At 45.0% G+C, this 27,529-nt stretch overlaps 1 protein-coding gene across 3 annotated transcripts in view; it reads left to right on the top strand.

Moving 5' to 3' along the window:
- The window catches only part of pknox2 (pbx/knotted 1 homeobox 2), a 409,128-nt gene that overhangs the window by 233,138 nt on the left and 148,461 nt on the right, over positions 1-27,529 (top strand). For all 3 annotated transcript variants that reach the window (XM_055660838.1, XM_055660836.1, XM_055660837.1), the window contains exon 4: positions 16,105-16,213. In XM_055660838.1, the coding sequence (XP_055516813.1) occupies positions 16,127-16,213 (87 nt within the window). In that variant the 5' untranslated portion in view covers positions 16,105-16,126. The remainder of the gene's footprint in view (positions 1-16,104; positions 16,214-27,529) is intronic.

The following is a 27,529-nucleotide window of genomic DNA, read 5'->3' as shown; positions in this document are numbered from 1 at the left end:
CTCGTAACGCGAACGGCAGGTACTCGGGAAGACTCGCTAACGGCAGGTAAGCACAGGAAGACTCGTGAGGATTTTTCAACATGTTGAAAAATGTCCACGGGAGCCTCGAGTACCGACGAGTGGCCATTACCGTAAATCTCCGAGTTCGAATCAGGGCAAACTCGGGAGAACTCTTGGAATGAACTCGTACCGTGGGACAGGGCTATTATACAAAGCATGGAGGAGCTATGGGAGAGGTTGAGCAGGATAGGACTCTATTCCCTGGAGCACAGCAGGATAAGGGGTGATCTAATAGAAGTGTACAAATCATGAGAAGAATGGTTCGGGTAGACACACATAGTCTCTAGCCCAGAGCAGAGGAATCGAGAACCAGAGGGCATAGGTTTAAGGTGAGGGGAGGGGGGAGTTTAATAGGAACCTGAAGGATTATGCTCTATGTCTCATAATCCTTGCCACCTAAGTGAAATCTATTATTTAGTTTAGTTTCTCTTATGCCCGTCCCACTTAGGAAACCTGAACGGAAACCTTTGGAGACTTTGCGCCCCACCCAAGGTTTCCATGCGGTTCCCGGAGGTTTTTGTCAGTCTCCCTAATGGTCGAAAGTGGTTTCCACTTCTTCTATGTTCCGGCGATTATTTAAAAAAATTCAAAACCGGCCGCGACTAAAAATAGGTTGCCGTTTTAAAAATCGGTAATTATTTAGTCGAAGCCGGTTGCGATGCTAGTTGAAGGTGGTTGCCGGAGGCTGCAGGTAGTGGAAGGTAAGACCTTCGCAAAGTCTCCAGAGGTTTACGTTCAGGTTTCCTAAGTGGGACAGGGGCATAAGAGACACAGCACAGGAACAGGACTTTTGGCCCACCGAGTCCACCCCGGCCAGCGACCCCCGCACACTATCCTACACGCATTAGGGACAATTTTACCAAGCCAATCCTGTAAAATCAGCTATGTGGGAGAAAGTTGGAACGCATGGAGAAAACCCACGCAGGTCACGGGGAGAACGTGCAATATCTGTATGGACAGCACCCATAGTCAGGAACGAAACGGGGTCTCTAGCTAGCTCTGTATGGCAGCAACTCTACCACTGCACATCCGTGCATGTAATTTGATTCTTCCAAACCCAATCTCCCTTTGTAGTTATTATACTTTCAAAAGCAATTTAATTTTAATATTAACCATACAGACCAACCAATGTTGGTCTGCTTCAAACACGTTCTGTTATACCAAATAAATCCAAATTAAGTTTCTTATGTTTCCCACTTTTCAGTATGGACTTTGCCTCTTGTCCTCCCCGTGCTCTCCATGCCTGTCCTGTGCACCCCCTCTCCCCTCATCATCACACAGTCACTTACTCTTCACCTTCTGAGAGCACTGAAGTAAAATAATTGTGCTTTTACCCTTAAGGGCCTGTCCCACGAGGCATACGCAGCGTCTCGACGCCGGATGTAGCGTCTTGACGCTGTACGTCATGTGTGAACTTCCCGCGGACTTCGCTCGAACTTCACGTCTCTCACTCGACCTCCGCGCGGCCCCCGCTTCCGGTTTGGTCGTGCTTGCCGCATGCAGTCGCATGCTGGTGGGACTGGCCCTGTACGGGGATCGTTTGACCTCCGCGCGGCCCCCGCTTCCGGTTTGGTCGCACTTTCCGCATGCAGTCGCATGCTCGTGGGACAGGCCCTTTACTCTTGACTATTAGATCCCATGTTGAAGCCACTGCTGTAGATCTCTTCCTGGCCTGTGCAGAGGCTGATGTAATCAAAGTCTCAAGGAAGCTGAGTAGATCAGTATCCTTTTCTGGGATCAGGTTAAAAAGCTTTCAATGGCAAAATGATTAAGAATAAGGGGTAGGCCATTTAACACTGAGATGAGGAAAAAAACTTTCACCCAGAGAGTTGTGAATCTATGGAATTCTCTGCCACAGAAGGCAGTGGAAGACAATTCACTGGATGTGTCAAGAGGGAATCAAGGGATATGGGGGGAGAAACAGGAACGGGGTACTGATTTAGGATGATCAATCATGATCATACTGAATGGTGGTGCTGGCTCAAACCTATTTCCTGCACCTATTTTCTCTGTTTCTATGATGAGGGAAAGAGTTAACCTGCTCCATTTTGGCAGCATTGGAAGAATTCTGCGTGAGAAAGCTTTTCTTCTTTGTATCACAGTCTGTCTTTTCTTCGTAACTTGATACAGTTCTTGCTCCTGCACTGAGACTCGTCAGCTTGCTGACTCTGCTGAAGAAATCTCCACTTGTTCAACAGAAGTATTTGTCCCATGTGCCTCTGACCACTCTCTGCAGAAAATGTGTGTCTTCTGGCTGCCTGCTAAATGCTTCTCCTTGAGGAAGAGTTGGGTTTCGTGAACGACTCGGTGGGGAGCAGACATTTTCTGTTTTCGTTTTTTTTTTTAAAAGAGAAATGACCTCTGGGTCATTGCTTCATTTCTGCAAGTCAGCAGAATGCACTGATTATTTGTCTTGCAAGCAGCTAATGAAATATGCAGCTACTTTTTCTCCCATTAAATTCCCCTTGACAATTGGCAGTACACTTACAAAAGATTAATTAGCAGGGCTGTGGGGGGGAAAAGCAAGCTAATAGAAATGTTTGTCGAACTCTTTCACTTCCAGGCCGGGCTGAATGGTCTCCTGTGCTGGGGGATTCTTTCAGTCGGTGAATCGTAAAGAAAAATGATGGAGATTCTGGTTTGTAAATTGAGGAAAGGTTAATCAGTTTTCCAGGTTGAAGAAACAAGGAACTGCAGATGCAGATTTACAATAAAAGACACAAAGTGCTGGAGAAACAGTGGGTCAAGCAGCATATCTGGAGAACATGGATGGGCTATACAGGTTGTTTGTGTCATACTCACAGCAAGGCTTTTGATAAGGTCCCACATGGTAGGCTGCTCTGGAAGGTTAGATCACATGGGATCCAGGGAGAGCTAGACAACTAGGTATAGAACTGGCTTCATGAATGGAAGAAGAGAGTGATGGCCGAGTTTTGCATTTTTGGACTGGAGGCCTATGACTAGTGGTGTGCCTTAGGGTTCGGTGCTGGGCCCATTGCTGTTTGTGGTTTATGTCAAAGATTTTGATGAGAATATATAAGGCATGATTAGTACGTTTGCAGATGACACCAAAGTAGGTGGCATCATAGGTAGCGAAAATTATAATTAACATTAATAATAGGATCTTGATCAGTTGGGCAGGTGGGCTGAGGAATCGTGAATGGAGGTTAATACAGATAAGTGTGAGGTGTTGCCGTTTGGAAGTCAAATCTAGGGCAGGACTTTCACAGTGAATGAAAGGGGTGTAGGGAGTGTTGTAGGGCAGAGGAACGAGGAGTGCAGGTACATAGTTCCTTGAAAGAAGCCTCATAAGTAGATAGGGTCGTCAATAAGCCTTTTTGCACATTGGACTTTATCAGTCAGCATATTGACTATAAAGGTTGGGGTATTATTTTACTGTTGTACTAGACATTCTGAGTCTGCATTTGGAGTATTCTCTTCAGCTTTGATCGCCCTGTTTATAGAAAAGACGTTGTTAAGCTGGAACGGGTGCAGAGAAGATGTCCGAGGATGTTGCCAGGAACCGAGGGCCTGAGCTATAGAGAGAGTTTGGGCAGGTTAGGGCTTTATTTCTTGGAGTACAGTAAGATGAGGGGTGATCTTATAATGGCGTATAAGATGATTAGGGGAGACTGGGCTATTGAGAAGTAAATTGATGCTACGACCAATGATGGCTTCTGTGGTCTTGCTTATGATTGAAAGTGGGCTTATAGGAAAAAGATTATTTTTTGTGAACAAGATATATCTATGGTCAATGTTCTGTATGCCTCCATTTCTAGATGCTGTAAGGAGGTGGTCCCAAGTGCAATCCTTGTCTCAGTGATGGTGAACCCCAGTGGGCAAGTGTCAGAAATATTTATATTTGCAACTAGCTTTGGCCAGAAGTGCCAAGGAAATTGTCCGACGCTGTCACTTACTGAGAGGTGCTAATCTCACAATAGGCAGTAATTAGACCATTTGATTCACACCACATGCTCTCAATAAACAGCTCGGAGCACTGGATACATCAAACTCTGTGCGACCAAATAACATCCTGGATGCAGCACGGACAAATTGTATTCTAGACTGGATTTCATCTGTACATTAAGCCATGTCTAGCAGGCCGTATGCAACAGTTATAGAAACATAGAAAATAGGTACAGAAGAAGGCAATTCGGCCATTCGAGCCAGCACCGCCATTCAATATGATCATGGCTGATCATCCAAAATCATCACCCCGATCCTGCTTTCTCCCCATATCCCTTGATTCCGTTTACCCTAAGAGCTATATCTAACTCTCTCTTAAAAACATCCAGTGAATTGGCCTCCAGTGTCTTCTGTGGCCGAGAATTCTCTGGGTGAAAAAGTTTATCTCAGTTCTAAATGGCCTACCCCTTATTCCTAACCTGTGACTCCTGATTCTGGACTTCGAGACTTTAGCGTGTGGGGTTCGTTAGGGAAAATCTTACATTCATGATCCTGAGGAACACCATTTCTTCCTGTGTTAATAACATCAGATCCCTATTGTTAAGGATGTTTATTTAAAGGGGTTCTGTTGGGTCACACTTCAGACTGCTCATAGAAACACACAGCTCCGAAACAGGTCCCGAGTTCAGTTTAGAGATACAGCGTGGAAAATTGGAGCTTCAGCCCTCTGAGTCCACACCGCCCAGGGATCACTCGTTCACACTAGTTCTATCCTACACAACATTGGGAACATTTTTCCTGCATCTAGCGTGCCCAATCTCATAAGTATTTTATATGATTCCATAGGATTCCCTCTCATCCTTCTAAATTCCAGTAAATATAAGCCCATACGATCCATTCTTTCATCACATGTCAGTCCCGCCATCGCTGGAAGTGGGGGGTGGGACAAAGTCTGGCAAGTGATATGCCAATACAGGTGAGGGGGCGGTGGTTGACAGGCTGATGATGGTTGGATGAAAAGACAAAAAAGACAAAATGTGTGAAATTAGGAGATAAGGATAGAAACGTAAAATGTGAAGCAAGGGGAACAAATACAGATGGATGGGAACGGGGGGAAGGGGGGTGTTGTTGGGGGGGAAGGAGAGGAAAGCTGGGCCATCCAGGTGGGACAGAGAAGAGAGGGGGAGAAAGGAGGGGGTGTTCATAGGCTGATGATTTAAAATGAGGGAATTCAATGTTCATACTGCTGGGTTGTACACTACCTGGCGGAATATGAGATGCTGTTCATCCAGTTTGCGTATGGCCGCACTCTGGCAATGGAAGAGGCCAGTTGCTGATAGGGGCCATTCTTTGGAAAGTGTAATGTCACACATGTCACCAAATGGCATCACATAAAGTAATACATTAAAAAATTATTGTAAGAGATTGATCTTATTCATTGCTATGTTCCTACCTACAGAACTATAATGCTAAAGATATGAACATTCTAGCTTTTTAAAATTCACAAGAGTTTGTAAGATACAACTGAGTTATGAAAGAAATGCTTCCGTGGGTGGCCACACACGTGACCAGCCGTGTTTGCCACGACTTTTCATATTTTTGGCCACACACCCGATGAAGAATGGGCCATAGGATGGTTCCGTTGCCTGATAACAGTTCAATTACTGAAATTTGTGACTAATTCTTTCTCCCTGGTTGAGAAGCATGTGTTTGGGCTGTGGTGAAAGTCCTGTTACACAGAAGTCTGAAAACACATAGCTCTGAATTCAGGGACAGTTTCTTGCCAGCTGTTATCGGGCAATTTAACCATCCTATCACCAACTGGACTGCGGTCCTGAGCTACCATCTACCTCATTGGAGACCCTCGGACTATCTTTAGTCGGACTTTGCTGGACACTATCTTACACTAAATGTTATATCCTTTGGCCTATATCTGTACACTGTGGACGGCTTTTTTGTAATCATGTATAGTCTTTTCATTGACTGGATATCACCCAACAAGAAAGCTTTTCACTGTACCTCGCTACATTAAACTAAACAGATGGGTCAACTCTGCTGCATGGATGCTATCACCTGGCTTTTTAAACATTGAAGGGTATCACAACTACATCTGATTTTCCCCTTGAAGTACTTGAATGCTTCTAGCAAGGGTGGTTGTGTTAGCTTCTCCTTCCCGTGCTTGGTCCAAACATCTTGAAGTTAATTGTACAGCCACCATTCAGGTTGAGATGAGCCAGCTGAACACAGGAACTGATCCTGGGATCTCCCTGATCTACTGTATGTTGGTTTGATATGAAACCATGCAGTATATCAGGGAACAATAAGGGCTATTCACCTCGTTTGTTTGACATTTTTATTGTTTTTTACCAGTAATGGGAGCTATAAACCGCACAGAATTTTATAAATTATGTGTCAGGCCTGCGCTGCAATGTGATAAATGGCTACACTGATAAGGATGAATGGCTAACTCAGGAGCAGTGTAGACTCTGATAGTTTTTGGTTTGCTTCATAACGAGAAATTCACTTTTTCCACACTGTCTCTGAAACAGTTTTTCAAATGGTTAAAAAGGACAATTATATTTATGAGTTTAATTCACCTCTAGAATGTTAAAAAGTGACGGATTCAGATCAGAAGCTGCGAATAGTGCAGGGTGTCCAGATTCTGAACAATGAAATGAAGTTGTCTATGAGACAGCAGTAAGCCAGAGGCCTTTGTAGTTATAAAGTACATTAAAACCAATAGTTAATTTGTGTACAACAAGATCTAACAATGCTAGAGGTAATAAACAAGTCTTTCTGTTTAGTATTCCTGGAGTGGGATATATTAGCCATGGCACGGCGAGATAATGACTGCACTGTTTCAAAACAGAGGCAGGATTTTTGAAATCTGTGTGAGAGTAACAGACAAAGTAGACCAATTCCTAAGGGTTTGGTCTCCATTTGTCGACTTCTTACAAGCATATGGTGCAACACAAACTTAGAAGTGATCCGTTTCAGGACTGGGTGAATGGTGGTCAAGAATAACAAATAGCTATCTCCCCTTATTCCTCTGCTTTCTCTCTCTGCTCCTTTTCTCTTTATTCTCTTTCCTTTCTCATTTTCTTTTTCTCACTTTCTGATATCACACACTTGTCTATTTCCTTTCTATTCTCTTTCTATCTGCTTTTTATTGTTAACATTTAAAAAAAAATAAGAATCGGTGCATGAACTGTAACATGTCAATATATGCTAGGTATCTATGGTATCATATTATTGTACTTCTAATAAAAATTAAAAAAAAACACAAAAAAAACATCTGTGTGAGAGGAATGGTGAGTGTCTCAGTTTGTGATAAACTCTGCAAATATAGTAATAGTTGCTCAACAGAGCAGCTGACTGCAGCATGTGCAAATCTCTATTGTTAGTCGGTCCTGCTGCTGCCTCACAACATCAGAGACCCGGGTTCAACCGTGACCTTGGGTGCTGTCTGTGTAGAGTTTGCATTTTCTCCGTGTGCTCCAGTTTCCCCCCCATTTCAAAGACGTGTGGGTTTGTAGGTTAATTGACCTCTGTAAATTGTCCCCAGTGTGTTAGTGAGTGGATGAATGTGAGAATTAATATAAAATCACTGAATCATGAAAGATTCAGCATCAAAACAGGTCCATCTGCCCTACACTGACTATTGATCTCCCGTTCACACAAATTCTATATTATCCCACTTTCTCATCTACTCACTCACACACTAGAGGACAATTTACAGAAGCCAATTAACCTACAACCAGCATGTCTTTGGCATGTGGGAGAAAACCGGAGTACCTGGAGGCCAGTGATGACAGACCTTGGAACAGGAACCTTGCACTTTGCATTATATTTTAAGGTCATGCTTTAAACAAAATATGTAGCTCTGGATCAGTTCCAGAAGGAAAATACCACTTTACAAAACATGGTCCAATGGTGCTTTGTTGTCACGTGTGCAAAGTCGCAGTGAAATTATTTTCTTACAAACAGTCCAGGTGAGTAATGCCGTACTTAAGCACATTCTGATTAGCAAAGTGTACAGAAATTTCCACGGAGCCCGCATGCAAGAAGTGCCACGTCCAGTCTGTGCTCTGGTTCTTACAAGCGGTGACCGGTCTAGGCAAGCCCCAGGCTGCTGCGGGCCTCCAGGCCCTGTTGCCTTCCTTGGTCATGTGGCTCGACCTGCGAACCGAGGTCTCTCTCCTGGTCCGTCTCCTTGGTGGCTTCTCCCCTACGTACAGCAGCCCGCCGGGTCTTAGTGCGTCCGGGTGCTGGGGACAAGCAGGGGCCGGATCAGCGGTTTCTTACCAACATGAAATAAATGACCCACGTTGTGCACTATGTTCAATCTACATTAAGATATTGTGCCGCTGTAGGAGTTCTGAATCAGCAGTGTAAGGACTGGCCATTTACTGCACTAATATGCCATCAACACCTGAAACCAGCAGCAGATGTGCATTCTGACCTGATAGAATATTCTGGCATGAAGATGGATATTTGAATGTTCCAGCTAGAAATCATAATCTTATATGACGCAGCAGTAGAGTTGCTGCCGTTCATCGCCAGAGACGTGGGTTCAATCCTGTCTACGGGCGTTATGGTGTCTATGTGGTGTTTGTATGCTTTCCCTGTGACCACATGGGTTTTCTCCAGTTGCTCCTGTTTCCTCCCACACTCCACACACTACGTGCAGGTTTGTCGGCTATTTGGCTTCTGTAAATTGCAAATTGTTCTTAGTGTGTAGGATAGTGCTGGTGTATGGTGTAATTACTGGTTGGCACTGACTCGGTTAGCTGAAGGACCTATTTCCATGCTGTATCTCTAAAGTCTAAAGTCTACAGGCCAGTCTTTCACTCTCAGCAGAGTGCCCTTTATGGGGTTGGAACACATTTTGAAGGTAACTGATGGCACTCTCTGTCCCAACATCTGGGATACAGCAGTGGGATTCTCATTAGCACTTTCCAATGGAATTCTGCTTTCAGTCCAAGGAATCTCACTGACAACAGTGTCTCTAAGGGCGAGCCTTTGAATCCTTGCCTTATATGTAGCCGATGCCTGGAGGCCTGCCAGGTATGTGTGTAGCAGCTAGTGTGTGAGGAATACCTGAGCCACTTCATATCAGACCAACAAACATCGTGAGGCTTAGAATCAGATTTCATTGCCTTCACAAGGCATTTGAATTCGCTTTTCAGGAACCCCAAGCAAAACACAAAGCTACAAAGTACTGGGAGAACTCAATGGGTCAGGCAGCATCTCTGGAGAAAATGGATGAAAATGGTTAGTGATGAGGGACTGTGAATGAGCCAAGAATTTAGGTACTTATGATGACAAATCATAAAAAGGTGGTGGTATTGATTTTATTATTGTCTTATGCACCAAGAAACAGATAAAAGTTTTTTGTTAATGTGCTATCCAATTGAATCTGATCATACCATACATGAGTACAATCCAGCCATACACAAGGGCAGCAGGGGGTGCAAAGAGTGCGGTAATATAGTTTAAAGCTTCGTAGCGTATACATTCATGAGAGGAATAGATAGGCTGTATACACAGAATCTCTTGCCCAGAGTAGATGAATCAAGGACCATAGGTTTAAGGTGATGGGGAATAGATTTAAAAGGAATCCGAGGGGTAAATCTTTCATACAAAGGGTAGTGGGTGTATGGAACAAGCTGCCAGAGGAGGTAGTTGAGGCAGGGACTATCCCAACATTTAAGAAACAGTTAGACAGGTACATGGATAGGACAGGTTTGGAGGGATATAGACCAAACGCGGGCAGTATGACTAGTGTAGCTGGGACATGTTGGCCGGTGTGAGCAAGTTGGGCCGAAGGGCTTGTTTCCACACTGTAACACTCTATGACTTTATGAGTTATAGAGAAAATACCCAATTTCTAACAACAAGGTAGGTTGGAAGATTGGGATTACATTTTAGCTAATGGAAGGACCACTCAATAATCTGATCACCTTATGGGAGGACCGTTCAGTAGTCTGTTAACAAGCTTATGAGAGAATAGTTCCGTAATCTTTTCAGTGTTTACACATTCTGTTGTGCTTTCAAGTAAGAATTTCATTGTTCTATCAGAGATATATGACAATAAAATACTCTTGACTCAGTAATAGTCAGTAGTACTAAGTTGCAAGGAGGTAACATTCAAGAGGACTATCAGAATGTTAGCCTTTCTCTCCTTAGAGCGGGACTATAAAATAAGGAGGGGACGTTTGTTTTCTTGGACCTTGGTCAGATTTCAGCGTGTAGTTTTTTGCTTTCCATCTCCCTTGTTTCCAGAGGAGCAACGTACCTTGTTTTCCAATCCTCTGTGACTGCCCTAGAAACCGGGGGAATGTTGGTGGATTGCAAGCAATGTATTTACTGCCTCCAGCAACTTCCTTTAAGATGCTAGGTTGCAGGCTGGTGGTCAGCCTCAACAAGCCTACATCAGGAGTGGTCCATGTATCCTTGCCTACCACACCTCTACTGAGAGATGTTCTCCTTGAAGGATTAACCGCAGAGATTCATCAGAATGCTGGCAGTCAGTGCAAGAAATTCTCCCTATAGCTCAACATTCCTTTGGAACATAGATGGAGGCCATTCAAGACTATGATAGAGCAATCAAATTTCCTCACTCATTTTCCCTGTACCCTAATCTCTGTATAATTCCATCAACCCCCCCCTCAATATCTACCACCCTCTTAAACGGTCACAACCTACCAACCCAAACCCCTACCCCCCTCCCCCCCACCACCACCACTACAAAAATAAGAAAATAAGAGATAGACCAGTTTGGACTTAGACCTAGTATTGACTTATTTTAAAGAGTGAGTAATGGAAAATGTGGATACTGGGATGATTGGGAAATTCTTCACGAGCTGCTCGGCTTCCGTTGGGCCTGAAGTGTTCATTGTCTTTAGGGGTGGAATTAAATGAGATTGTTGGGACTGATGAGTTTTAAAATGACATTAGTGCAATGGCAGTTTGAAGCTAATCCTCTGCATCTGGCTCAAGAGACTTGGTAATGGTTGGCCAAATAGCCAGACTTAATAACATAGTCTGGCTGTGAAAACAATATCACACTGTGCCCTGGTAAATAGCAAGGATCTGGTTGCAAAACTGCGGGACGCCTGCCAACATGTGCAGTTTAAAGATTCATGGTTTTTGCTGGATTAAAATCGAACATTATCCCTGTCCACTCAAGTGGGCCTCAAGCCTTGGTTCTTGTCATCCCCTATTCTCTACCTTGCTGGTCTGGGTAGATGGGCCGGGTCCCTGTGGAGAAGGGTTCAAAGAATCAGTTGCTTCAAAAGAGTTAGACTCTAGGGATACAGCGTGGCTATAGGTCCATCGGACCACCGAGTCAATGCAGAACATCAACCACCCCAACACTAGCACCACCCTCCACAGTAGAGACAATCTTTTACAATTTTTACTGAAGCCAATTATTCTGTAAACATGTACGTCTTTAGAGTGTGGGAGGACAAGGGGGCACCTGGAGAAAACCCACGCAGTCACAGGGAGAACGTACATACTCCATACATAGTCTGGGTCGAACCCGGGTCTCTGGTGCTGTAAGGCAGCAACACTACCGCTGCACCACCATGCCACACTTTGTTTCAGTAGAAGGGAAGAGAATCCAACAATGACCAAAATGTAAATGCAGTTGGAATTGTCACTGATATTTTCCAGAGTGATTGGCCTAGTGAGGTTGGTGAACTGGGCACATACACAAAATACAGCCACTTGATTGAGGAAGAGTAGTTGGCACTGACAGCAAAGCAGTGACCTCCGATATCAATCAGGGATTGCAGCAAGGAATAATAATAGCACAGTGCAGTGGTCAGATTTCTTTCAAGTGTAACTCAAAGTATTAAAAATAGAAAATGCTGGAAACACTCAGCAGGTTAAAACAAATAATCTTAGATCTGAAACATGAGGCGACACAGTGAAGCAGCGTTACAGCACCAGAAACCCAGTTTGATCCTGACTATGGGTCCTGTTTGTTTGGATTTTGTACTTTCTCCCTGTGACCGCGTGGGTTTTCTCCAGGTGCTCTAGTTTCCTCCCACATTCCAAAGACTTACAAATGTGTAGATTAATTGGCTTCTGTAAATTGTCCCGAGTGTACGGGGTGATCATTGGTTGGTGTGGACTCGGTGGGCCAAAGGGCCTGTCTTGTGTCTCTAAACATTATCAGTTTTTCCTACCACAGATACTGACTGACTTGCTGAGTGTTTCCAGAAGTTTTGTTAATCATTTCAAATTTACAGCATCTGCGTTCTGTTTATTTTATTATTTAACCTAGCTTCATATAGAGATTCAGCATAGAAACGGGCCCTTCGGCCCACCGAGTCCATACCAACTATTGATCAACTGTTCACACGCCTTCTATGCCATCCCACTTTCTCATCCACTCTCTATACAATAGGGGCAATTTACAGAGGCATCGTGGCGCAGCAGTAGAGTTGCTGCCTTACAGCGCCTGCGACGCTGGAGACCAGGGTTCGATCCCGACTACGGGTGCTGCTGTCTGTACGGAGTTTGTACAATTTCCCCGTGACCGCGTGGGTTTTCTCCGAGATCTTCGGTTTCCTCCCATACTCCAAAGACGCACGGGTTTGTAGGTTAATTTGCTTGGTATAAGCGTGAATTGTCCCTAGTGTGTGTTGGGTAGTGTTAATGTGTGGGGATCACTAGTTGGCGCGGACTCGGTGGGCCGAAGGGCCTATTTCCGCACTGAATCTCTAAACTAAACTAAATTTACAAAACCCTGTCTTGTGGATGTGGTGGGAAACCGGAGTACCTGGAGGAAATCCACACGGTCACAGGGAGAATGTGCATACTACACCACCAGAGGTCAGGATAGAACCTGGGTCACTCTGCAATCTTTGATTAACAACTTGCAAGATTATTAATTGCGTTTGATTTTTCATTGAAATGGATCAAGCTATGAGGCACTGCGCCACTGTGCACGCTGTTGATCTGAGTAATTTTGCTTTGATCATGAACTTGGTTGGGATGTCCGATAAACTATGTGAATTGTACATAAGTTCTGGAAGCATGAACATTTCTATCATCACCACCACTTAAATTTCCTGGAAATGATTGTAAATAGAGTCATAGAGTCATACAGCATTTGAACAGGCCCTTCAGCAAAACTTGCCCATACCGACCAACATGCCCAATCTGCAGTAGTCCCACCTGCCTGCGTTTGGCCCAAATAAACCTACCCTATCCATGTACCTGTCCAAATGTCTTTTCAATGTTGTGACAGTACTTGCCTCAAGTGCCTCCTCTGGCAGCTCATTCCATACACCCACCACACTTTGTGTAAAAAATTAAATTGCCCCTCAGGTTCCTATTAAATCTTTCCCCTCCTCACCTTAAACCCATGGTTTTGGTTGAAAACAATACGTGAGCCTGACTTGACAGACTGGCAGTTAGGCACAAAGAGATACGAGCCTGAATTACCATCTTTCCGAATGATTAATTATTTTGTGAAATGAATATTGAAAGGGGCAAGGTGCCCTGACTATCGATAGACACAAAGTGCTGGAGTACTACTCAGCAGGTCAGGTAGCTTCTCTGCAGAAAAAGGATAGGTGTTGTTTCAGGTTGGGACACTTCATGATGTAAAATGTCACCATCATTTTTCTTTAGAGATGCTGCCTGACCCGCTGAGTTATTCCAGCACTTGGTGTCTATCCTTGATATAACTCAGCATCCACAGTTCTTTTTACAAGTTGTCCTGATTGTCTGAGCTATCAAGTCAGACTCCATATTTGGACCAAATTAATGACGAGCCCAGCATTTATTGTCCATGCCATGGGAAATAAGCCATTGGTTGGCTCATGCTGAAGCTAGTCGACAGGTCTGGAGTTGTACATGGGCCTGATCATATTCTGTTACCTGGAGAATGTACCAATAGGTTTTCATAATAGTTTCTGACCCTTTCTCAGACCCTTTATATTTCAAATATTTTAGTTTTGTTTTCAGTTTAGAGATACAGCACAGAAAGCAGGCCCTTCAGCCCACCGAGTCCATGCAGACTAGCAATGCCCGCACACTAACACTATCCTACACACACTCCGGACAATTTACAATTCTACCAAGCAAATTAACCTACAAACCTGCAAGTCTTTGGAATGTGGGAGGAAACCAGAGCACCTGGAGAAAACCCACGCAGGTCACGGGGAGAAGGTACAAACTCTGCACAGACAAGCACCCGTAGTCAGGATTGAACCCATGCCTCTGACGCTGTAAGGCAGCAACTCTATCTCTTCACCACCGTGCAGTCTTTATATATAAAATATATTAACTTATCTCAATGTAATTATTCTCATCTGTACTGGGAGGATTCATACTTGTGTTTCTGGATCAATAACCCTAGCTCTGGGCCACTGCTGCAGTACAACTGTATTCCTTCAAATAAGCCTTTGGGCAAGGTCACCTATAAACACACCCTACTTGACTACTTAAAATATTTTACAATGCTACTATTAAACATTGCCATCGTGGTCTTCCTGGCTGGTTTTCAACCCTTCTCCTTTTTGCTCCCGTTCCAAATGCTGCTTCTGTCCATATTCCTCCTCTAGACCCTCAGTCAATAAGTTGCATTCTTTGGAATCCTTTCCCTGCCAATTTCCTGCCATTCCTTCTCCTTCTTTCCCAGTTCAAAATCCCAGCTGGACCCCTGAAGAGTGAAATCCGAAATGACTTCTTCACCTAAAGATTAGCGGAAATTTGAAAGCCTGGTTCAGTTGAAGTGTCCGTAGCGGATATTAATAAACCAATAAAGTACAAAGGGTTTTAGCACCAAGTGTAGTGCAGTCAATGGTATTAAAATAAATATTAATCTTGAGCTAACATAATTGCTAAACTAGCTCGAGAGACTCCTCAATGATTCAATGGTACTTTATTATCACAGGTACAGTGACATTTATTTCTGTATACAGTTCAGTAAGGTGTAATACATATGTACTTGCACTAGATACCTCGTAGATAAGCATTCCAGATACAGTACAAGTGTTCAGCAGTAGCACTCTGAGACCGTATGCAAAGTCGACAATTTTGGGTGCCATTTTTCAAGTCCCAGTTGTTGTAAGTACAAGGATCCTGACCTGGCCATGAAGGCCTGTTGTCCAGGCCTGGTCAAGCGCAGTCATAATGTCCTCCACCGCTGCAGGCCACGTGCAGTCCACACGCCCGGCCTCTTGGAGAGGTGCCCAGTCCAGCCGAACCCCAGGCTGTTGCAGGGCCTCCAGCGGCCCTCTCCGCCATCGAGGCCGTGCACTGCCTCCCGCAACCGGTCTGCTTGCCAGCCCTCCGCCCGACCCCCCTCCCCCTCTCTGGGCAGACGAGCCGGCCTGCTGTCAGGTATGGCTGCAGCGTGTGGGGAGGGGGAGGAGGTCACCTACTGCTTTAATTCTTCCTCCTTTCTTTATTTTCGAATGAATGTTTGTGATTGACTTTTCCTATTTCTGATTCGCTAAACTACACGGCCCCCTCAGACAGCTGCATCCTTTGTGTGTGAAAATACTACTAATACCAATCCCATCGTACCAACTCCAAAATAGATGATGCAGCTTCAATGCAAAGGAAAGATGATTTGAAGAAAAATGTTGCTCAAAAAAATCCAATACTATAAGGCAATCATTGACAATAAATTAAAGAGCCAAGTAGTGCGTATTTGTTAGTGATCTTGCTGAAAGGCTTGCTTTAAGGAATACAGTAAGTGTTGTGGTTAGTTACTGCAGAAGGAGCCCAAGGCTGGATTATTGAGTAATTTTACCACCTCGTTCTTTGTACCCTCGTTCCTACCTATTGCTCCCCCACCTCGCACTCCCCCCTCTCGCTCTCCTCCCCTCACTCTCCCCCCTCTCTCTCTCCCCCCATCGCGCTCTTTCCCCCTCGCGCGCTCCCCCCACGTTCTCACCCTCGCTCACCCCCTCCCGCTCTCCCCCCCTCACCCCCTCCCTCGTGCTCCCCCTCACTCACGCCCCCCCTCCCCTCCCCGTTCTTTTTCCCATTGCCCCCCCCCCCCCCCCCCCCCCATCGCTCTCCCTTCAATGTCAATAGCCAGCTAAATATACTTCTTTCTTCTTCCTCAGTTGTTGTAAACGCCATTTTTATTGATTGTCCCCTCAGGTTCTAGATGTGAAACAATCCCATGATGCAACATGCGTCCCCTGCATCATCACTGACCATGATGGCCACCCAGAGCGTACCTCCTCCTACCTACCAAGAAAGCCAACAGGTGGGTCTGAAGTAAATGAAGAGAAACTGTTGAGTCTGCAGAAGTCTCACCCAGGGAACGCTGTATGGAATTCCGAGAATGAGGTCCCTGAAATTAATTTTAAAATTGGATCTCACCCACATACTCTTTTAGTATTGTCTTACCGATGTGGGAGAATAGTGGAAAAAATGTGCTGTAATATCTTAACAGTTTGTAGTATAGGTAGTCTTAGTCGTGCTAATTATGTGATTTTTTTTGTTCAAACTACAGTGTAATTTTTAGATATTTAAAAAAATAACGTTGTAAGATATTCCATGTCTTGTTACCAGCTCTTTCTCTCTCTCTCTCTCTCTCTCTCTCTCTCTCTCTCTCTCTCTCTCTCTCTCTCTCGCGCTCTCTCTCTCTCTCTCTCTCACGCCATTCTGCTTTTTTTTTGGTAAATTGCACTGCATGCAGTGAAATGGCATTTAATATGTAAAAGTTTTCAACCATTGAAAACTTAAAATGGAACTCCCAGATGTTGAAGCATGGAAAAAGACCACTGGACCGACTGTCTATTCATTTTTCACCACAAAAGAGGCACAGTATATTCTCCTCAATCCTCTTTACAGGCCAGGTGTTACTAAATCAAGATTCATCTTTAAATATCAGCACTAAAGTCTTGTAACATTCCAGTTTTTTTTTATCCTTTTAATTTACCGCCTCTCCCTTGACTCACATTGACGAAAGTTCCCGACCCGGAACGTCACCTATTCCTTTCCTCAATTTCCCAGAGTACCTTTCCTTGGCAGCTCCGATTCCTCTTCTCAGCTCTTTAATGATTAGGCTATCGGCTTGACGCATATTTGCCCCCAGCACCCCCCCCCCCCTCCTCACCCATTTGAGATTTTACCCGACCAGCTGGGTTACACCAGCTTTTTGTGTCTATCCTCATTTATGTTCTGCCATTGTATTACAGTATTTTAATCGCAGGTAGTTCTGGAGATTTACTTTTTAATTTTAAGAATTGGTGACCATTTTTTGTGCCAGGATGTAGAATTCTATCAATTCATGGCGCCCGCACTCCCCTCCTAAGAAAAAAGTCACCCAAAAAAAAAAAAAATCGGAATTCTTTTTTTTGATGATCCCATTAAAATGTGTATTTATGTCACAAACTATGTGAACTGAAGAAAAAACTGGGAAAAAAAATCACCGTTTCTACTTTGGGAACGGCCAGTTCTCTGTTCTCTCGTCCCCGGGGCGGGAGTGGCTGAATCTGAACCCAACGGCTGTAACCCCAACACCAGACGCCGCTGCGGCGGGGCCCGCTCCCCTCGCCTTCCCCCACCACCGGGGCCCAAGCCATCTTCCCCCCACACCACCCCCGCTGGGCCCACGCCATCCCTGCTGACCCCTGCTGGGTCTACGCCACCCCCGCTGACCCCCGCTGGGCCCACGCCACCCCCACTGGGCCCACGCCACCTTCATCTTCGCCCCCCCCCCCGCAAGAAAGAGGGGGGAATGTGAGAGGGGGGAGGGTGAGAGAGAGAGGGGAAGGGAGAAGAGATAGAGATGGGGAGGGGTGAGGGAAAGGGAGATTATCTTGAGTGAGATTATCTGGAGTGAGATTGCAAAATTAAAGTAAATTTTAGAGCTATTATATTTTCTCCTCCATATGAATAATATTAAACAATATCAAATAATATCAAACAATTGGAACTGCTTTCTTTTCCTTGATAACAATACTGAAAAATATGAATTCCATAGTTTGTGACATCAATACACATTTTAATGGGATCATTATATACAGATGTAACATTTCCATTTTGAGATCGGGGTGGGTGCTGTGGGCAAATATGCGTCAAGCCGATAGCCTAATCGTTAAAGAGCTGAGAAGAGGAATCGGAGCTGCCAAGGAAAGGTACTCTGGGAAATTGAGGAGCAAATTCTCAGCTAATGACTCTTCTTCAGTTTGGAAGGGCTTGCAAGAAATCACCAGCTATAAGAGGAAAGCCCCCCGCTCTTTGGACAATCGTCAGCTGACGAACAACCTGAATGAGTTTTACTGCAGGCTTGAAAATCTGAAACGTAACCCTGGTACACCTTCCCCAACAAACACAGCCAGACCCCAGTCTGCAAAGAATGGACCCTGCACCCTCCCCTTCCCATTCACCACTTCACACCTACTCAAGGCAAGACTCCAGTATGAAAAGAGTGGACCCCTTCCCACCCCAACCAACACTTCACACCCACTCACAGCCTGACCTTAGTCTGCAAAGAATGGGCCCTTCTACACCCACCGCACTCCAATCACCACTTCACACCCAATGACTGCACCTCCACAGACACCTCTGTCAGGCTTCTCAAGTTTGCGGATGACACAACCCTGATTGGACTGATCCCGGATGGGGATCTCTGTACTCTTTTCAGTTTGACATTTTTCATATAACATGGTGCCCAGAACTGAACACAATATTTTAAATGCGGCCTCACCAACGTCTTATACAACTGCAACATGACCTCCCAACTTCTATACTCAATACTCTGACTGATGAGGGCCAAAGTGCCAAAATACTTTTTGACCACCTGATATACCTGCGACACGACCTTCAAGGAACCATGCAACCATCAACCATTCCTCTGCCCACCTGGCTAATTGATCCAGATCCTGCTGCAATCTTTCACAACCATCTTCACTATCTGCAAAACCACTCACTTCTGTATCATCAGCAAACTTGCTAACCTTGCCCTGTTCTGTGACGTTTCACAGAGTGCTGGAGTAACTCAGCGGGTCAGGCTGAGTATAGAAGTTGGGAGGTCATGTTGCAGTTGCATAAGAAGCTGGTGAGGCCGCATTCAGAGTATTGTGTTCAGTTCTGGGCACCATGTTATAGGAAAGATGTCATCAAACTGGAATGGGTACAGTGAAGATTTATGAAGATGTTGCCAGGACTAGAGGGCCAGAGCTATAGGGAGAGGTTGAGTAGGCTGGGACTCTATTTCATGGAGCACAGGAGGATGAGGGATGATCTAATAGAGGTGTATAAAATCATGATTTGAATAGATATACCTGTAGTTGAGTCTTTTGCCCAGAGTCAGTGAATCGAGGAGCAGAGGACATAAGTTTAAGGTGAAGGGCAAAAGATTTAATAGGAATCTGTGGGGTATGTTTTTCACACAAAGGGTGGTAGGTGTATGGAACAAACTGCCAGAGGAGGTAGTTGAGGCAGGGACTATCGCAACATTTAAGAAACAGTTAGACAGGTACATGGATAGGACAGGTTCGGAGGGAGATGGATCAAACGTGGGCAGGTGGGACTAGTGCAGAGGGGACGTGCTGAGCCGAAGGGCCTGTTTCCACACTGTATCACTCTATGACTATCTTTCCCTCTCAAACCCATTTTCCTGCCTTCTCCCCATTACCTCTGACACCCGTATCAATCAAGAATCTATCTCCTGAAAAATGTCCATTGATGACCTCCACAGCTGTCTGTGGCAATGAATTCCACAGTTCACCACCCTCTGACTTAAGACATTTCTGCTCATCTCCTTCCTAAAGGAATGTCTTTTAATTCTGAGGCTGTGGCCACTGGTCCTAGACTCTCCCACTAGTGGAAACATCCTCTCCAAATCCACTCCATCCAGGTTTTTACCAGGCTGGGACAGACGGCAACAGCTTCACACCGTGTCCCAAAGCTTGTGTCCTGTCCTGCATCACCCAAGGCAGCAGAGACGTTATAGGAGAGGGCAAGCACCGTAACAAAGTAGCTCACGATGGTTTGGGTAACATTCAGGAATGTCTATGCATGGCACATCATGAATATTACTGAAGAACGGTCTTGACCCGAAATACAATATAAACCTTTTCTCCAGAGATGCTGCCTGACCCACTGAGTTACTCCAGCACTCTGTGACTATTTTCCCTTCACCCATCTGCCCAAGCCCACTCTCCCCCCTCCTTTCCTATGTTCCTTTCCACCCATAAACCTCTCTCTGCCTTTACATTTCAGTCCTCTTTCAAATCTGCTCTACTTATCTACATGCATTTTTCTTCTTCACTTTTTAGTCATTGAATGATGCAGTGTGGAAACAGGCCCTTCAGCCCAACTTGCCCACACCAACCGACATGTCCCATCTAAACTAGTTCCGCACACAACCGTTTGGCCCATATCCATCTAAATCTGTCCTATCCATGTACGTGTCCAAATGTCTCTTAAACATTAGGATAGTCCCAGTCTTAACTACCTCCTCTGGCAGCTCGTTACATATACCCAGCACCCTTTGTGTGAAAAAGCTACCTCAGATTCCTGTTAATTTCTGAAATATTGATCATAAATTTGGTGCAAAAATGCTCCAAAACAAGGCTCAGAATGGATCAGAGAGTATCTAAAACCATTGACCTTCCAGGGTCCTTAAGCGTGCCCTGGACCCCGACATCGAGGGACTTCACGCTTTGCGCTCGTGATGTGCGCTGCGCGCACATTATTTCACATTAAGTTTTTTGTAATCCTGTGCCACACCCCTTTTTGAAAAGCTTCGTACGGGCCTGCAATTAGTCATGGTTAGGTTAGTAAAGTTGTGTAGGTTTAAATGGATGTGATTATAGTTTGCTTACATAGAACATAGAGCAGTACAGAAAAAAATAACTGCACTTGCTGGTTTATGCCATGGACAGACAAAAAGTGCTGGATTTGTTTGGTATTTCCCCACAGAGCAATATAACAAAGACAAAAGCAGTGGACAAATGAACAGAATAAGCTTCTGCAAGAGGAAGGAGGTGGAGGGAGGGGGGTTGGGCTGCAGAGAAGGGCTCTTATTAAGAAGACATGTTCAGCCAAACTTTTCACAACATTCCAGAGGTGGTGCAGTGATTGAGTCACTGCCTTACAGCGCCAGAGTTCCGAGTTAAATCCCGACCACGGATGCTGTCTGTACGGAGTTTGTACGTTTTCCCCGTGACCGCGTCGGTTTTCTCCGAGGCTCCCGTTTTCTCCCACATTCCAAAGACTTCCAGGTTTGTACATCAAATGGCTTATTTAAATTGGCCCTAGTGTATAGATTAGAGCTAGTGTATGGGGTGAAGGGTGGTCGGTGTGGACTCGGCGGGGGCAAAGGGCTTGTTTCCACGCTGTATCTCTAAACTAAACTAAGCAATAAGCCTCATCAACGATCAAAGCGCGGACAGCAGTGTTTTTATAAGGACATTCTACCAAAATGTGCTGCTTGTTTTTTGGCAGTGTACACTGAGAGCTGCCTTGTTTGTGCTGTCAAGGTTGGCGTGGCCAAGAATTGTAATGTGTGAGGATTTTCTCAGGCCGGACGGAGCTGGAGATATTTGCTGCCTTGGCAGTTGCCATCCATTGTGCTGTGACTCGCTGCTCCAATAAAGTGGAGTCATTTTGTTCTCTCCTGCCAGGGAGCAGCAGGCAGGACGACACGTGACTCACTGCGTGCGTGTTCATTTGCAGACGCCACTTCCCAAAGATAATCTGCAACTGGAAGTGGTTCAACTCCCTCAATTTCCAGCTGATGTGACTGTGCACAATGAATCAAGCGGGCAACCTGGGATCTGACATTTGATCAATGTTTCTGTGTCACACAAAAAGTGTAAGATCAGACCAATGACTTTGGCTCAGACAAAGATTTAGCTGTGGCGGAGGTTGATAGAGCGGGTCTCAATGGTTATTTAGTTTCGAGATCTTCTTCTTGCGAATGAAACATAAACCAAAGGAATAGTTAGATCTCAAGCCGGGTGTTGAGCAGCCAGGTTGTTGTCTCTGCGTCAATGTCTGCCAGGCCCTGACACAGCTCCATTTGGTGGGTGGTAGAGCGGGCACCCAGAGGTGACATGGTTGGCTGGTTGGTTCGAGATACAGCGTGGAAACAGGCCCTTCGGCCCATCGAGTCTGCGCTGACGAACAATCACCCGAGGGCTAGTTCTATCCAATTACAAGGACTAATTACAAAATACAATCACAGAGGCCAATTACCCTGCAAACCTGTAAGTCTTTGGAGTGTGGGAGGAAACCGGAGCACACCATAAAAACCCACACAGTGAACCCAGGCGTGTAAACTTCTTACGGACAGTGCCAATAGTCAGGGTCTAACCCAGGTTTCAGGTGCTGTAAGGCAGCAGCTCTACCGCTGCGCACCAAGCCACCAAATGATGGCCTGCTCGACGTCGCAGAATAACCATCAGGCTCTTGTACACTACGCAACACTAATCTCAACGGTGAACTTCTGGGAATCAACCATCTTTGGTTGCATTGAAACTATGAGCTTTTTTTGCGCTATTATTGTGGGTATTAATTTATAGATTTTGTTTTAGGTTATTATACATTATCTGTGTGTATTGCGTTTACAGGCGTATATTTGTTGCTGCAAGTATGAGTTTCATTGTTCTGTTGTCTGTACAATTAAACACTCTTGAATCTGGAACCATTGTGAAAATTTGACTCTTGTCAAACCTACACAGAGGTTATACCAGAGGAAGAGGAGAAGAAAACCTGGTCACTTGGAGGATACAATCCTGTTTTAATACCTCAACCTGGTGCAGTTTAGATTAAGTAGTTAGACTCCTCGAATGAAAGGGCTGTTCTATGAAGAGAGATTGCAAAGGTTTTGACCTGTTCGTACTTAAAGAACAAGAAGTAATTTCATTCAGTCTAAGAAGGCTTGGAAGGATTAACAAGATAGATGTAGTTTAAAATGTCTCTTTGAGCTGGAGAATCTAGAAGTAGCATCGTTCTCGGGTTAAGAGGATAACGAAGATGAGGAGAATTTCCTCGACACAGCTGTAAATCATTTGAATTCTCTTCCTCTGAAGGGCTGTGCATTTTATGTTATTAACTTGTATTCAAGACGCAGATTGACAGAGTAAAGATGGAGAGAATGACAGACATGGGAGATCGTACAGAAAAGTGAATTCAATTTTGGTTCAGTCATGGCAACTGTTTTTCTTATATATTTTTTTCTATTTATATGTACCAATTACTCCCCCCCAACAGTTAATTAATTCTCTTTTAAGTAAAATGGATCTTTTCGATTCACATCTGGAAACTCAGAATTTTATGCCCCTCAATTAAATCTCCCTCCGTTCTCCTCTGCTTTAGACTTTAGCGATTCAGTGCAGAAAGAGGCCCTTCGGCCCACCAAGTCCACGCCGATCTACTATCACCCCGTTCATTAGCATTGTCCTACACACTGGGGACAATTTACAATTTTAACAAAGCCAATTAACCTACAAACCTGTATGTCTTTGTAGTGTGGGAAGAAACTGGAGCACCTGGTCAAAACCCACGCTGTCACGGGGAGAAACCAGGGTCGTTGGCGCTGTGAGGTAGCAACTCTACCGCTGCGCCACCTCAAAGCATAAGAACATAAAATGTAGAAGTGAAATAGATCATTTGGCTTCTTGAGCCGACTCGTCCATTCACTCTCTTGGTTGATTTTTTATTTCAGCCCCACTTTCTGCATATCCCTTAATATTTAAACTCCTCGCTGACCCCTTCTTTTGAGGTCATGACCCGAGTTTTAGGTATGGTAGCCAGAGGAAACATCGACTTGGCATCTACCCAGCTGAAGCATTTTGTACAGTTCTGTGGGATCATCACTCATTCTTCTAAATCCTGAACAACTCGCCTGTATTCTCCAAGTTCAAATTTATTGTCTATGCATGAGTACGTTGAGATACAGGTACAATGAAACATCTTGTTTGCAGCAGCATCACAGACACTTAGACACAGCCAAACACACCAAAGCAAATTATATTACCTGTATATGCATTATATATATTATACATACATTTCACATAAAAACTGTAAAAAGCAAGACATTATAACCAAAACATAATTAGAAAATAAAAGTCCATATAACGCAAATTTATTATATAAATTATACGCAAATTACACATGAAAGGCTAAAAGAAAGAAAGGCTTCAAAAGACGCAAGACATTATTTCAAAACCATTATTAGAAAACAATAGTCCATATATTGGAAAAAATGGGCAATTGTTAAATTGTTAAGTGCACATTGTTACACATTGTTGCACATTGTTGCACATTGTTGCAAATGTTTACACATGATTACACATTGTGGTCAGTTGTTGAGGTAGGATTAGGATTGTGTAGGTTGGTTCAATAACCTGTTAGTTGTAGGAAAGTAGCTGTTCCTGAACTTGATGGTGAGGGACCTCAGGCTTCTGTGCCACTGGTCATATAACGAAAGCCGGGAGTCAACCCGGTGATTTTTTTTTGTTGTTGCTGAGATCCTCTTTCACAAGTATATCAAGTGTCTCTACCCGAAACGTCACCCATTCCTTCTCTGATGTCCTGCTGAGTTACTCCAGGTTTTTTGTGTCTATCTTGCTTCCTCAGATGCAGTCTCTTCAGGAGTCCATGTAATTGGAGCAAGCCACCTCGACTCTTGCACAAACACCCGACTGCCACTTCAGTTGGAATTGAAGCTAAGAGTTAACATTGATGAACAGTGCCCCCCCCCCCCCAGGTCCCTATGAACACCTGTGCTACATAGTAACCCACAGCAGTTTGCTGTTGCACCCTGCATTTCCACTGCCACCTTCTCCTGCAAATGGAAATGTTAATCAATTGCGATGTATGTGAATGATATGGTTGCAAGGTGGGAAGTGTGCATGTGTGAGGGTGTTATGGAGAGCTAAGTCTGTGTGGTGTTGATTGCTTGAATGTAATAACATTTCCACTGACCCCGATTAAATAAATGATGTTAGTAAACCTTTTCCAAATTGGATGTAGACACAAATTGCTGGAGTAAATCAGCAGGTCAGGCAGCAGCTCTGTAGAAAAGGAATAGGTGAAGCTTTGGGTGGAGACCCGTCTATAGTTGGTTTGAAGTGCTGCCTCACAGCACCAGAGACGTGGGATCGATCCTAATCCTTGATTCGAGCAAACTAAACCCTCCCTGACTCTTGGTCTGATGAAGGGCCTCGACCCGAAACATCTCCTATTCCTTTTCTCCTGAGATGCTGCCAAACCCGCTGAGTTCTCAATTTGGAAAAGTGTGTAAGAAGGAACTGCAGATGCTGCTTTACACCGAAGATAGACACAAGAGGCGGAATTTTGTGTCTATCTTCGGTGTAAACCAGTATCTGCAGTTCCTTCTTACACACTTTTCCAAATGGGGACAGGTCGCTGAGCATTCAAATTTTGGACGGTCCCTCTCTGGCTGCCACCATTCACTGTTGCTTTATGTCAGTCGTTTCCTTATCTTCTCGTGTCCAGATCTCCTCCCCTTAGTGTCATCGTCTTCAGCTTAGATATCCAGTGAAACTCAGTGTTGACTCAGGTATGTCACAGGTCGCTTGTTGCACAATGACTTCCAATAGTAGTTGGTCTCAGTGCACATTAGAGGTCCAAATTATACACAGAAAATGATGCAAATGATCATTGGGTCAGGCAGTGTGTGTGTGGAGAGGGAGACTGAGTTATTAGAATTAGAATTAGATCCTTTATTTGTCATTCAGACCTTACGGTCTGAACGAAATGTCGTTACCTGCAGCCATACATACAATAATAAACAACAGAACAGACAGTAAACACAAATTAACATCCGCCACAGTGAGTCCACCAAGCACCTCCTCACTGTGATGGAGGCAAAAATCTTAGGGCTGTTGTCTCTTCCCTCCTCTTCTCCCTCTGCGCTGAGGCGATACCCCACCAGGCGATGGTAAGTCAGTCCCGCGGCTCACCGAGCTCCGCGAACGGGCCGGTTCAAACTCCGCGGCCTGGGGGTGGTCGAAGCAGCCGCCCTCCAGTCCAGCGGACGCAGCTGTTGACGATGTCGTCCACTGGCCCGCGGCCGAACCCCGGACTCAGGCCGTCGCCGCCATAACGGCGTCTCAGCCATGGGAGCGCCGTTACCCTCGAGCCGGACCGCCCTCACGGGAGCGTCTCAGCCCCTCACGGGAGCGCCGTTCCAGCCCTGAGCCAGGCCGCCCTCACGGGAGCGAGCCCAAGGCGAGTCCTGACAGGCTCTGCCTCCGGAGCCTCGAGGTCACCAGCTCCGCCATTAGGCCTCAGCGCAGACGGAGGCAGAGAAGGGGGATACGACAAGAAAGTTGCATTCCCCCGAAGGGAGAGACAGAAAGCCCTGTTTCATGTTTAGTTTTGCTTAGTTTAAAGATATAGTGTGGAAACAGGCCCTTTGGCCCACCAAATCCACACCGACCTACGATCACCTAAACACTACTGTTATCCAACACCCTGGGGACAATTTATAGTAGCCAATTAACCTGCAGACCTGTACGTCTCTAGAATGTAGGAGGAAACCAGAGCACCCAGAGAAAACCCACGCGGTCACAGGGAGAACGTACAAACTCGGTACGTAGTCAAGATTGAACCCGGGTCTCTGGCGCTGTAAAGCAGCAGCTTTAATGCTGCGCCACTGTGTCACCATGTGTCAACTTGTGATGGGCGGTCCTGGACCCAAGACAATTACAGGTTTTCTCTCTTCTCAGATGCTGCCTGACCCACTGAGTGCTTCCACCAATTTCAGTTTTCACTTCAGATGAATTAGTTGGAGTCGATACATTTGATCAGCCATGATCATATTGAGTGGCGGTGCAGGCTCGAGGGGCCGAATGGCCTACTCCTGCACCTAATTTCTATGTTTCTATGATGGAGACAGGAGTATGTGTGATAAATCTTTATAACCAAAATTATGTTTGCAAATAGGAATCCTGGGGTATCATGCAAGAACTATCTTCAGTTTTTGAATCGCCCACTTCCTGCTATATACTGAGCAAGAGCATCATGTCCAAGGGTCTGTGTCCCACATGAACCCTCTTACACAAGGAACTCTGAGGCATGAATGAGAAGTCTGGTTAATCTGTAATGTTTTTGCCTATAGCATCACCATCAAATCTGAAGGAGGCCACACAGGTTGATACTGTGGTTGGGAAGGCCTATGGAATGCTGCTTTTTGTTAGGCAGTCAATTCGGCACAAGAGCAGAGAGATTACGTTGCAACTCTTTATACATCTGCCAGATGGAGCACAATGTGACAAAAATATTGTGGTAGCACTGGAGAGGAGGCAATGCAGGATCACGTACAGTTGTGTAGGTTAATTGGCTTGGTATAATTGTAAATTGTCCCTAGCGTGTGTCTTCTTCTTGCGTATGGCGTGCACAGCCAAAAGTTGTAAGACTACTTGTTCTGTTTGATCTTCTGTTTGTGTACGCCAGGTTGATTGCATTTGTTGTAACAGGGTGGACCACGTGTGGGTTGCAATCTCCCACCCCCCTAGTGTGTGTAGGATAGTGCTGGTGTGTGGGGATTGCTGGTTGGCACGGACTCGGCGGGCCGAAGGGCCAGTTTCCTTGT

The sequence above is a fragment of the Leucoraja erinacea genome, chromosome 32 (genome assembly GCF_028641065.1).
Source record: "Leucoraja erinacea ecotype New England chromosome 32, Leri_hhj_1, whole genome shotgun sequence".
Lineage (NCBI taxonomy): Eukaryota > Metazoa > Chordata > Chondrichthyes > Rajiformes > Rajidae > Leucoraja > Leucoraja erinaceus.
The sequence above is the reverse complement of the archived record's forward strand: the minus strand, read 5'-3'. Positions and strand labels throughout refer to the sequence as shown.